This window comes from Notolepis coatsorum (assembly GCF_963971535.1).
Source record: "Notolepis coatsorum genome assembly, chromosome: 7".
Classification (NCBI taxonomy): Eukaryota; Metazoa; Chordata; class Actinopteri; order Aulopiformes; family Paralepididae; genus Notolepis; species Notolepis coatsorum.
Window position 1 is genome coordinate 105,424,696 of NC_140171.1, and position 12,602 is coordinate 105,437,297.

The window sequence follows — 12,602 nt, forward strand, 5'->3', positions numbered from 1 at the left end:
AAAAAATTACTTTTTATTGCTGTTTTTACCTGTTATAACAAAGGAAAACCTCAAACTCTTACGAAGAGGAGAAAAAATACTGGCTGTGTAGACCTATTTTTTAAATAAAACACAGAAGAGGAGACAAAACACTGGTGTCTATAGACCGACTTTGAAATAAAACCCTGAACTATTCAGGTATATTTGAGTCCTTCCCTTATTTGTGGAAAATCTATAAAATAAAAAGTTAATTTTTCGTTGTTCGCAAATTTCGCACCACATCAGGCATACAGGTAAGCCTGCATCGTTAGTTGTGAAAGCAAATTAATCTGTCCACGCTGAATTAAACCCTCTATTTTTCTCAGATTTTCCTTTTTTTGGATTTATCCATGGTTAGCTTACTGGGGGGTCGGAAACTCAAGATTAGCCACTTGCAGATGGCAGGGAGAGGCGCGGGGTGTGACGTACTGTATATTTTAGTTGATGAAATATTTTTGTTGACTAAATATCTTAGTTGATGATATATTTTTCATTTCAGTGTCACAGTATGACATCGATCTCCAAAATAAAAAATAAAAAAAATGAGGCCTCTGAGCCGGAGGTTGCCGACCCCTGCTCTATGCTCTAGTCCAGTGGTTCCCAAACCTCTCCTCGAGACACCCCAGCCGTTCCATGTATTTGTTAAATTCCACCACCAGCACACCTTGATTCAACTAATAAAGGGCTAGTTAACACTTTGATTGCCTAAGGCTAAATTCATGATATACCATCCCTTGCCAGCTCTATTTGTCTATGGAAAAGTTCCCCTTCTTTGCAGGGCTATAACTTTTTTTTCTATTACTAAATTGCCATTATTAGGGCCCATTCAAGGTCCTATATGTATTGTTCATTGTGTAGCAACGTTAAACTTTTTCATTCACATATTCATAGTAAAATATGGTCTAAAGTATAAGTATGTTTTCATCTCTTTCTGCAGCTTTCTCCAGAACGTGATTTATAGCCCCAAATGCATTATATTGATGATGAAATACAGTTTGGTAGGAATCTGTGCGAGATCAAAAATTTCAATTGGACGTACTTCTAGAAGTTTCTACGTATCATCTGATGATGACCGGATGGGCGGGGGATCGTTTATAATTCCGTGGGCAGCGTTATATCATTCATCTAGTGTGGGTGATATGATCATCAGAGCAGTTTATATCGAACACGTTCAAAAATAACGCTGAATCTTACCGTATCTTCCTCGCGCCGTTGGACGATGAGCGTGGAACTGAAATATTCCTATTATGGGATGTAGAAATACGTGATCTATTTCCAGGTTTTATAATAGTATATACGTCCAAATCATGTTGTTTATCGAGTTATTGGCAACGGATCGCTATGTATTGTGTCGAGATCGAGTCCCGGGACCTATAGAGAGTGCCCGGAAGTAATATGGACGATCAGCACTTCAACCACATAACTTCCTGTTTGGCGCTTCTGCCGATCGGCCACCAGATGGCGCTCTTGAACCGCTAGAGGTTTGAGAGGAGCTCAGAACTGTGTGTGAAGGCTGCGGATGGAAAATATGATTCCGATCACAGATTTTTGAAATATTGATATTAAAGACGAGTTACGGCGTCCTCTGCAACTTGAGCATGACGTTTTCGGCACTTAAAGTGTTAAGTTGAATCTGGTGTGCTGGTGGTGGAATTTAACAAATACATTGAACGGCTGGGGTGCTTCGAGGAGAGGATTGGGAAGCACTAGTCTAGTCGATTTTGTGTTTTGAGCACAAAGTTCATCATAGATCTAGCCTTTTATTTATTTATTTTGCTCTCAAAGTGCACCAGATTGATGCATTTAACTTTAAAAATGCTCCGGTGGGGCATGCCCCCGGACACCCCTAGAGGGTCGGAGGTTCACCCCCCATAGTCTCTGAAAATCCTGTGGGAAACACTGTAATAGAATAGATAGAATAGAAATACTTTATTTATCCCGAGGGAAATTCGGCACTACAGATCGCTCACAGTAAACGGTAAACATTTAAGTAGTCAAAAACAAAAGTCCTGAATAAGAATAAAATACGGTTCGGGATATACATTTTCTATGTTATGTATATACATTCTAAAATATACAGTAAGTGTGCAGTAAAAAAGTGTAAAATTGTACAGTGTCGATTTTAAAAGTAAAAGTCCAGGAAGATTTGATAGTACTGTCACCCTGTGCTCAGTGAGGCACAGTGATGCGTTATAAAGTCTGATGGCTGTCGGAATGAAGGACTGGAAGGAGATTCCAGTGTGAACCGGTCACGTTCCTGAACTGAACATGGATCATATTATATAAATGTATAAATGCACCAGTGTGCTGTTCACACTGTCATGAAAAAAGCCGATCTGAGTCACATGTCGGCCACTTTTTCCTCCAGTCTGAACGTAGCCTTTAAATGGTAAATGGCTGCATTTATATAGCAGCTTTTATCCAAAGTGCTTTTACAATTTGTTCCTCACATTTTACCCATTCACTCACACATTCACACACGGCGGAGGCGACCATGCAAGGTGCCGACCTGCTCATCGGGAGCAGTTAGGGGTTAAGTGTTTTGCTCAAGGACTCAACCCTTTAACTGTCCCTTCCCTCTTCCAGAAACGCCTGTTAAAGGAGCGTACTAAGCTGCTGGAGAAGATCGAGGAGAAGCAGAAGGAGCTGCAGGAGACGGAGCCCAAGTTCAACATGGTGAAGGAGAAGGAGGAGCGCGGCATCGCCAGGTGGGAGCGATGACTCACTCACGGCGGGTTTCCGCCTGGCAACCCGTGAACAAACATACCTGAATGAGCCAGATCATGCTTTGAATACATATTGAGGGATGGAGCAGGAGGTGGACACACAAAAGAGGATGTTTGTGAAATGCAGTGTAATCTCTTTTCTCTAACACCTTCCTATTGTGTCAAGATATAGGGTAATCCAGTGGCTTTTTTATGTGACATGTTACACATGGCTCTAGGTCTCTCTGGTATTAGTATTGGGTAAATTCTCCTGAAAATCGCTACCCTATTTTAACCTGATATCAGCCCAATACCGATAATAGGGATGGGCATTGATTTTCAAATATTCGAATAGTCGTTAAATTATATAAAAAATAAAGGGTTTATGTGAATATCGTTTTGTCACAAAAAACATATTTTCCCTTGTTTTTACCGGCAACTACACTGTAGTATTTTTAGAGTGGACACATGAACTGTTACACCACTGAACGGCATGCTGGGTCTAGCTCACTAGCCACTAGGTAGCATAACAGTCTGTTAACAGCTAAGAGAACAGAAAAGAAAGATGAAGAAAGAGACTTGAGAGATGATGCATGGTAGCAACATTTTGTACGTTGCCATGTTGTTTCACTAAGTTCACACATTTCAAGCGTCAGCGATGTAACGTTCGGAATTAATGCTTTACGTTTGCCTGGTCCGCTAGCGACAGCCGATGGATTATCTCGCAGTCGCTATTAAGTAAAAACAAAACCATACATAGAAGCTCAGACATTTCAAGCATCAATGATGTAACTCAAATTCACCCAACCCTGTCTCTGCCCAGACTCGCACAGGCCACGCAGGAGAGGACGGACCTGTACGCCAAGCAGGGCAGAGGCAGCCAGTTCACCTCCAAAGAGGAGAGGGATAAGTGGATCAAGAAGGAGCTCAAGTCCCTGGACCAGGCCATCAATGACAAGAAGAGGCAGATAGCAGCCATCCACAAAGACCTGGAGGACACGGAGACCTGCAAGGAGAAGAACTTGGAGCAGTACAATGTAAGGCCTACTCCGCCTATTCCTCATGGCTACTTTTATTATATTGCATGCTATGGCTGTTTTCTCTGTATTGTCTTTTATTTCATTCTGGTGTCTGTAAATATATATTTATTTTTAAATGTATCCTGGCATCTGTATTGTCTTCAGGGCTTTCCCCGTGATTTTCAAACAACTGAATCTCAACTAAGGTTTAAAAAAATAAAATAAAAATGTATGATGCCTCATAATGTATAGGTGACTAATTAATTTCATAGTGAGTTACAGACGTCTGGTGTTTTTATCTGACCGGTCACTGCCTTTCCCTCTTCTAGAAACTCGATCAAGATCTCAACGAGGTCAAAACCCGCGTCGAGGAGCTGGACAAGAAATATTATGAAGTGAAGAACAAGAAAGATGAGCTACAGAGCGAGAGAAAGTAAGAACTCCCTTCTGTTGTCTATCGCTTCCCCCTGTAGACCGCAGCGCTTCTGCATCCCTTGACTCAGATGAATCGACTCTCCTATCTGTCTTAACATCTAAAGGACTCATTGTTCAGCCCACATGCTGATGGCTTTATTTAGCTCCATACTGATTTTTTTTTGTCTTGAGTGAATGTCAGCGTTTTCCCCTTCCACTTTAACAATAAGATGTATTTATATCACTGTGCGGAGGGTGCCTCAGGGTTTCCGCTAGCCATTTTTGTGGCTAGATGTGGCTGATGAGATAAGAATGTACCGGCCTTATGTAATACATGTGCGTGTGTGTAATGCAGACACGTGCATGTGCAGAAATAAAAAATAAAATAAAATAAAGACTAGTGCATATTAGGCTACTTAAACTCACCCTTACTTCTCTGGTATCTGGTAGGACTTAACAAGACGTCAAGGCAGGTGAGGATGTCCATGTTGTTTGCAAGGAATGTGTCCTTCAGATATTCAATTAGGTGCTGAATGTACTGCTCTCTTTTTGGTTTTGAACACAAACGATCTGTCTGTGTTACGGTAACTTTGTTGAAGAGCGTGTCGTGACTCAGCCATGGGTATATTTCCAGCCACTCTCGCATGAAATCCTTTTTCTTTCTTCTTTTTTCCCCCCTGATACTGCTTAACATTAGTAATAATAATACTTTATTTGTATAGCACCTTTCATACAAAAAATTGCAGCTCAAAGTGCTTCACAGCTGTAAAAAGGACAGGCATAAAATTACATAACATAACAAAGATGGCAGCAAGGTAAGGCAAATCACAGTTTTGCATTAGGATCTAACATCCCAATAGGCCTCTCTGTTTACGGTTTGATTCCGTTTTAAAATAGGCAGTAAATAAAATAGAATAGCGAGTAAAAAAAGTGCAGTAAAATAGTTAATAAAATAGAATACTAGTGGGGTGTTTTTAAAGAATTGTATAAGTGATGAAATGCAATAAAAATACGACAACAAATAACAAGTAAAAATATGAATAGAAATATACACAACATAAAACAGGGTAGGTGTGAGATCAAAATATCCAGGCAAGAGGGTTGTGTGGTGGTCTTGTAAAGAAGAGATGGTGCGTCATCATCGCTGAAGAAGCCTGAAGAACGGAGAGTGCACTTAATTTTTGAACAGGACACCGCTTTTTAAGATGTTTCTTTGGAGAGTATCTAGGAAAAAATATCGTGTTGACCTTTTTTTATGAGAATACAACATTTGTATGTACAACAGTTATCTTTCTGAGAGAGTGCACTTAATTATTGAGCAGGAAAAGGCTTTTGAACCCGCGGTGTCTCCAGTGGGATCGTCTTTCAGAGGCTGTGGCTGGCTTTTAAAAGTCAGAGTACTGATACTGGTATCGTATGAAACTAGACGACCTTAGGAGTCCATTGGTGCCAACCATGTCATGCTAGCTTGTCCGTAAAGGGGCAAAATAATGCTAAATACGAATTGTAATGGGTTCTGTGGGTAGCCACGAGTCTCCCCTTTACATACTGTATATGCCTACTTTATGCTAATACCATGTGGTTTAGGGCAAGAACCATGCAGTACAAATGTGTTATGTATTTGACTACTTCTGCATACTGAGGTCTCTAAACAGTCTTAGAATTGCATAAATCTGGTATGACTGACAATCTGAGACTCCAACTGTATCCCAATTGTATTCAATTGCGATGATGTCAGTCCCCATAGTAGCCACTTCATTGTAGTGAGACCATTTATTTATTATTAGGGATGTCCCGATCACGTTTTTTTGCTCCCGATCCGATCCCGATCATGTGATTTTGAGTATCTACCGATACCGATATTTCCCGATCCGATCAAATTATTTTTTTTTTTTTTTTTTTTATTCAACAAACATGACCATGTTCACGTCTTAAACTCATACTGAGGCCTTAGTTTTGGTTTTAAATTGCATATCATCATTCATTTATTTATTGTCACACAGAGCAGAAGAATTTTGCCAAAACAAACCAATAGTATCCAGCTGCAGAACAGCAGACCAGCCACACTCTCAGACCCAAACGCATTTCCTTTGATTTAATTATACATCAAATGATTTATGAAGTTAACTTTTCACCTGGATAACGTCAACATTCAGGGTGAATGTAATGTGAGAAATTGGGATAAATTTTTTTTATTTGGGTCTGAGATTGTGGCTGGTCTGCCGTTCTGCAGCTGGATACTATTGGTTTGTTTTGGCAAAATTCTTCTGCTCTGTGACAATAAATAAATGAATGATGATATGCAATTTAAAACCAAAACTAAGGCCTCAGTATGAGTTTAAGACGTGAACATGGTCATGTTTGTTGAATAAAAAAAAAAAAAGTAAAAAAAAAAAATCGTTTTTCTTTTTTTTTTTTTTTTTTTTTTTTCGATCCCGATCTTCGGAAAATCACGTGATCGGCCCCGATCCCGATCACGTGATCGGATCGGGACATCCCTATTTATTATTATTATTATTATATATATATTTTTTTAAACTTGACCTCAAATGACCTATTGTGACCTCTAGGATAATCACAGCCTCATGAAACTTCACAATCACAAACTAGAGCAGGGGTGTACAGTGCGACATATATATCGCACGTGCTACAGCAACAGCTGTCTGTGCGATGGATGGATTTACTTCAGTAGCACTGGTGCGATAAGGATTCGGTTCATATAGATACTCTTATTTTGAAAATCCTGTAGCGGGTCTCATTTCTGCCCACGCGCAGCTCCAGCTAGGCTCCGAAAGCTAGCAACGTTCAGGTGCATATGATACTCTTATTTTGAAAAAACTCTTGTGACAACTCGACGAGTCGTATCCGCCCTATCCGTGCTTCTGCGTTATCTGCAAGCAGAGCAGCGCGTTGGTCGGTTGGTGCGCACTGCTGCGTTAACACAGCAGTGCGCCTACACGTCCCGAAATAAGTCTGTGGTGTTTTTTCTTTCTCGCAACGGGTCAAATGCATCTACATGCTTTGCACCGTCGCCATTCCTTTATGCGCACATCGTCCGAAATTAACGTTTATGTACCATTACAATCACTACAACGTTAGCAAGCTAACAAGCTAATCCTGATCAGAGGCAGAGCCAGCAGACAGTGTGGAAAGGGAAATGGGGGGCACTCTCTCCCCTTCCCTGTGTGTGTGTGTGCGTTTGGAAAGACGAAGTCACTAGTCAGGACTCGGGACAGGAGTATATTATAGTAAACTGAGGATGGACAGATAATGATGATATTCAAATATAAACAAGTTTCGAGAGGAGTGGAAGTTTGAAGACAGACTAGACTACAATATGATGCGGGGGTGGTGAGTTGAAACAGTGTGTGTGAATGAATGAATGAAAACTTTATTTAACAGATTGCAGAATGGGTACAGTACGGCTCAATACACACAATTGTTAAGGGGATGCAGACCAGAGAAAGACGTTTGTCTTGTTTACATCAGGGTCCCCCATTGTGTGTGTGTGTGTGTCCCAACCGACCCCACTTCTATGTTTCAATAAATTATTTGCATTTAAAACTATTAACGCTGACTCATTCCTTCAGTCCACTCAAAATTATGCTAATATTCCTTATGTTGTTTATGATATTAATTGAAAATAGCATATGAGAGTATCATAGTAATAATAACACATGGCGATATACTAAATGACAGCCAAACATGGCACTGCAACTAAATAACACAAATACAATAGGCACATTTGTGACTGTTACAAATATAACACGTTTTATACTTGTGCTACAAGATTTTGGCCTGTGCTACAAAACTATCAACCTCTGTAGCACCAGTGCTATGTGCAAAAAAAGTTAACGTACAGCCCTGAACTAGAGACCTATGGCATTCTTTTTCCCCCTCTGTAATGGTGTTAGCATGAGCTTGTTCCTTGTTATGTTAACCTGGCTAGTGGCTAACATGTGAACTGGCCCATGATTTTGTCTATACAAGCTGAATTGCTTCCCCCCCCCCCCCCCTTGCAGTAGATTGTGATTGCCGAAGTATTCTTGTGAATTAGCATAAACAAACAAACACATCTACGGCAGTCTTGTGTATACTGTTTACTTTTACTCTTAACTCATTCAGCACCGGGGATTTTCCTCATCCTGTTCTAGCTAGGCCATGCTTTAAAGATAGGGGTGCGTCACCTTGTTTGTAGAGCTATATCTATATTCTATATTATAGCTATGGATAGAATACTATGGTCATTTGACAGTAACTATCTTCTGTCCAAGATGCAAAAAAGAATAATGTATACGTTTGCACGTTATCCCGTGGTGAATATAAGTATAGTTTCAGAGTGATCCGGGCTAATTCCTGGAAAGCTGAGTTATAGGGCGCTACGTGAATTCTACTAAAAGCATTGGCGTTTCATCCCTGGACACGCTACTATTTTCCAAATCAAATGTATATAATAGGTATTATGTTTCATCATGAATGCATGAAAGGAGGGGGGGGGGGGGGGGGGGTTCTGATGCTTTGATTGCCAGTAACGGCATTCGTTTTGAAAACTACACACGCTGATCAGCTGGATCGATATGGAAACATTGCAGGATCAAGCTGGATTTGATGTCAGATAGTCCTTACCTTTGATCGGGGCTATTCCTAAAAGAATATTCCAATTGTTTGATCGCCATTTGGTCCATCTGATGTCCATCTGGTCCACGACATAATCCGGACACTTTTCAATGTGATCGAGTGAACCTCTAGGCTTCCCTGTACTAACATTCTCCGACCGGTGGGATTTAAATGTAACACATGGTCTGGAACAGGGTTTACTGCACTCTCGATACTGCCACTTAGCCGGATCTGGCCGGTACTGCACCCTCGGGATCCCAGTATGCCTTGTAACGGCAACATACAGGTCCGTGACATTGAATAGAATATTAAAATCGGAAAAAAAGGAAAACTGACCAAATAACGTATATACGTGGTTGCCGTTCAACGGTTGTCGACTAAACACGTATATAAACGCTGTTGGCGCAGATTGAGTTAATCATGCTATATATTCAAATTCTTTATTGCCTATATTTATTGTAACTAGGGGTGGAACGGTTCACAAAATCTTCGGTTCGTATCACGGTTTTGGGTTCAGTTCGGTATACGCGCTGCGCCGCTGCTGAATTAGGACCGCCGCTGCTATGAACTAGACTATTAATTTTTTTTTTAAATAATAATATTATATTATAATATATATATATATATTTTATCATTTAATTTGGGCTGTGGGGGGTGCTTAATGTAAAAGACTGACCTGAGGAAAAGGCTGCAGGGAGAAAGCACTGCAGTCTAGTAGATTTTGTGTTTTGAGCACAAAGTTCATCATAGATCTAGCCTCTTTATTTTGCTCTCAAAGTGCACCAGATTGATGCATTTAACTTTAAAATGTAAAACACTTGAATATCATTCCTATCGTCCTCCACTGGGTCTTTTTAAGTGAGGGTTGGATGAAATGGTTTGGTGTGACATAATTTATCTCGAGCCCCGCCCTCTTTTCTTCCTCGTCCAATCGCAACTGTCGTTTCCCGCGTGACAATTCTAAACGATGTGTTGCTTGGCTGTGTCTCGTTTCAGTTATCTGTGGCGCGAGGAGAATGCGGAGCAGCAGGCCCTGGCAGCTAAACGTGAGGACCTGGAGAAGAAACAGCAGCTCCTCAGAGCCGCTACTGGCAAGGTCTGTGTCTGCTTGGTACCAGACTGGCATCGTTTTCACTCACATAACTGTAAATTAACAGGATACGCAGCCATACACACACACACCAGGTTTTCCATTAGCCGGTAATTACCTGCAAAATCTGTTGGAAGTCTGACATTTTAATCTCTCTGGTCATAATGTCCTGTGAAAATAACATTATAGTCCAGAGTTGATTTCCAATTTTCTCTCTCTGCGTTCAGCAGAAAGCTATCCAGCTGCAACCTAGCCTAGCACAGCACAAATTAATGGATACGGATCAGCTAGCCTAGCTTAAAACTCCGGGAGAGGTGTTTTTGGCCAACAACTAGGCTAGCTGATCCGTATCGTGTCCATTAGTGCAGTGCTAGGCTAGCTTGCAGCCAGATAGCTTTCTACGGAATGGAAATTGGTATCTTATCGACTTGTTGGACTCTTTCCCATAATGTTGCCGTGTACCTTTTTTAATTGCTATGACTTGAGAATAGACATGGATGAGCAACGGTACAGATAAGAGGGATGAATCAAGGTCCAAATGAAAAGGCACCTCGCTCCGTCAACAAAGATGATCGCTCCTCTTTTTAAAACACTCGTTTTGTGACTCAGTCACTTATCAGGAGAACCAAAGGGAATCTCATTCATCCGGCCCCCTGACTGCACCTTATCACAGTCCACCAGATTTTCATATGACTCACTCCACTTCTTCTCCCAATAACAGACGAGATTGCTTCCTTCCGGGCGGACGCATCAATCAAATATCATTTGTGAATAATGTTGTCCTTAGATGAAAGGCTGCTGCTCCCGTCATACTGGACAGTTGCTGTGTTGGGATTTAACCCTTGTGTAGTATTCAAGTCTGCGGGACCTGTTTTTAAAATTTGATTATATATTATGATCATTAAAAAAATATAATAATACAATTAACCTGGGCTCAATCAAACTTAACTCATTGGCATTGGCTCATTTTCTATGAAGAACATATAAAAGAACACACACTGTGCACCTCCTACACATTTATATTACATACATGGTGTTGAAATTGTAGGTGAAAACAAGTGAATAGGGTAAACATTTTACAAAAAGGTTCACTGTGTACCTTCACTGTCTGCCTCCACCTTGTTTCATTTATAATTTTCAAGATAAACACGATTTATTCCATTCATATCTGATTATAATGGTTTGATAAAAAAAAATTAATACAGACATCACATTTGATCACAAAAATCAAATAGCACTTTTATTGATGGAACAGTCGAATCGTAAATATTAATCGCATATTGTGTTAGACTGCCTGTAATTGAGATAAAGTTAACATCCATTATGTATTTTTTCCCCATTGTTTTAAAATCCCAATAATGTGGGTCAACCAGACCCTTAAGGGGAGACACTGCAGGTGAATAGGGTAAAAAAATTAACTAATAGATATCACAATGAAACTTCCCCAGTTGATTACTTATATTAAGACAAGACTTTTTTGTATTACAAGTTTTCTGAAATTGTATGTTTAAATATGCAAGTGAGGCATGATCTACTTAAATATGCACTAATTTGCATATAATTCCAGGACAGAAATCTGAACATTGGATAAAGCCATTTTCAAAATTATAGTTTCATTTTGTTGACATATTAGAGCCAAAGGTTATTACAGAGGGGATTTTGGATATCTCTTTTTATCACTCCATAAATCAGAAAATACTCCATTCAGTCCATTTTTATGGTAAAATTCCATATTTCGCCATGTTTTTAGGAATAAAATGTGATATAAATCAGGGTATGAATGCGATATCAACAAACCCTTCTGTAAATACCTTCAGAACATAGATATGAATAGAACTGGAAGTTTTGGTGTATGTGTGTGCTACTGAAGTGGAGATTTCTGGCTCAGAGTATGAGGAAAAACTCTTAAAACTCATTTTTGGGAAAACGCCTTCAAAGTTCTGTATGGAAAATGCCATACTTTTTTTTTTTTAAACAGATATTTACAAACACAATACCTAATCAAACCATTAGTAATAGACAACCTAAACACATGCCTGATAACTGAATAATAATAATAATGATGTTATTGAACTGAACAGAACTACACACAGGCTACAAACAGTCTAGTACAGTGTAGTACCCCCTAATAGGCAAAAAATATTTGAATAGATATCACTATGAAACTTTCCCAATTTGTTATGTACATATAAACTAAGACAAAATATATTGCAAGTTTTCTGAAATGTATGTTTATATATGCAAATGAGGCACTTCTCCATTAAATATGTGCACATTTATGGATGCAATAAGGCAAAATGATGTAAAATAAACAACTAAATGTGTGTTATTGACGTTTTATTGTCACTAGTTTCATAGAAGACATGTTTAGGAAGCAAAATATAACAAAATCTCAAAATCAACAAAAAAAGTATATTTGACTATTCACCTGCAGTGTCTCGCCTTAACTCATTGACCGCCACGCTGTTTTCCCATCTCTACTCAATGGCGCCAGCGTTATTGACCATTTTAGCGATGTTTGCGGACCCATCGTGTGTTCTGTATTATAGCTATGGAGACAATAGTATGGCTTATTTGACAGGCATTGTTCATAGGTCTGTGAAAGGTGCTATATAAATAAACTTTACTTACTTACTTAGTCCAACACTGACTAACCAGTTAATTTCTACATACTGTAGTTTGTGCGCTATTCCATGCTAAACATCACCCCTTTCCAAAATAATCCAGTATTTTTTCATA

At 39.6% G+C, this 12,602-nt stretch overlaps 1 protein-coding gene across 1 annotated transcript in view; it reads left to right on the forward strand.

Moving 5' to 3' along the window:
• smc3 (structural maintenance of chromosomes 3) overlaps positions 1-12,602 on the forward strand; it is a 143,600-nt gene that overhangs the window by 39,228 nt on the left and 91,770 nt on the right. The window contains exons 12-15 of the mRNA XM_084318657.1: positions 2,605-2,726; positions 3,547-3,760; positions 4,072-4,175; positions 9,770-9,869. Of these exons, the coding sequence (XP_084174783.1) occupies positions 2,605-2,726; positions 3,547-3,760; positions 4,072-4,175; positions 9,770-9,869 (540 nt within the window). The remainder of the gene's footprint in view (positions 1-2,604; positions 2,727-3,546; positions 3,761-4,071; positions 4,176-9,769; positions 9,870-12,602) is intronic.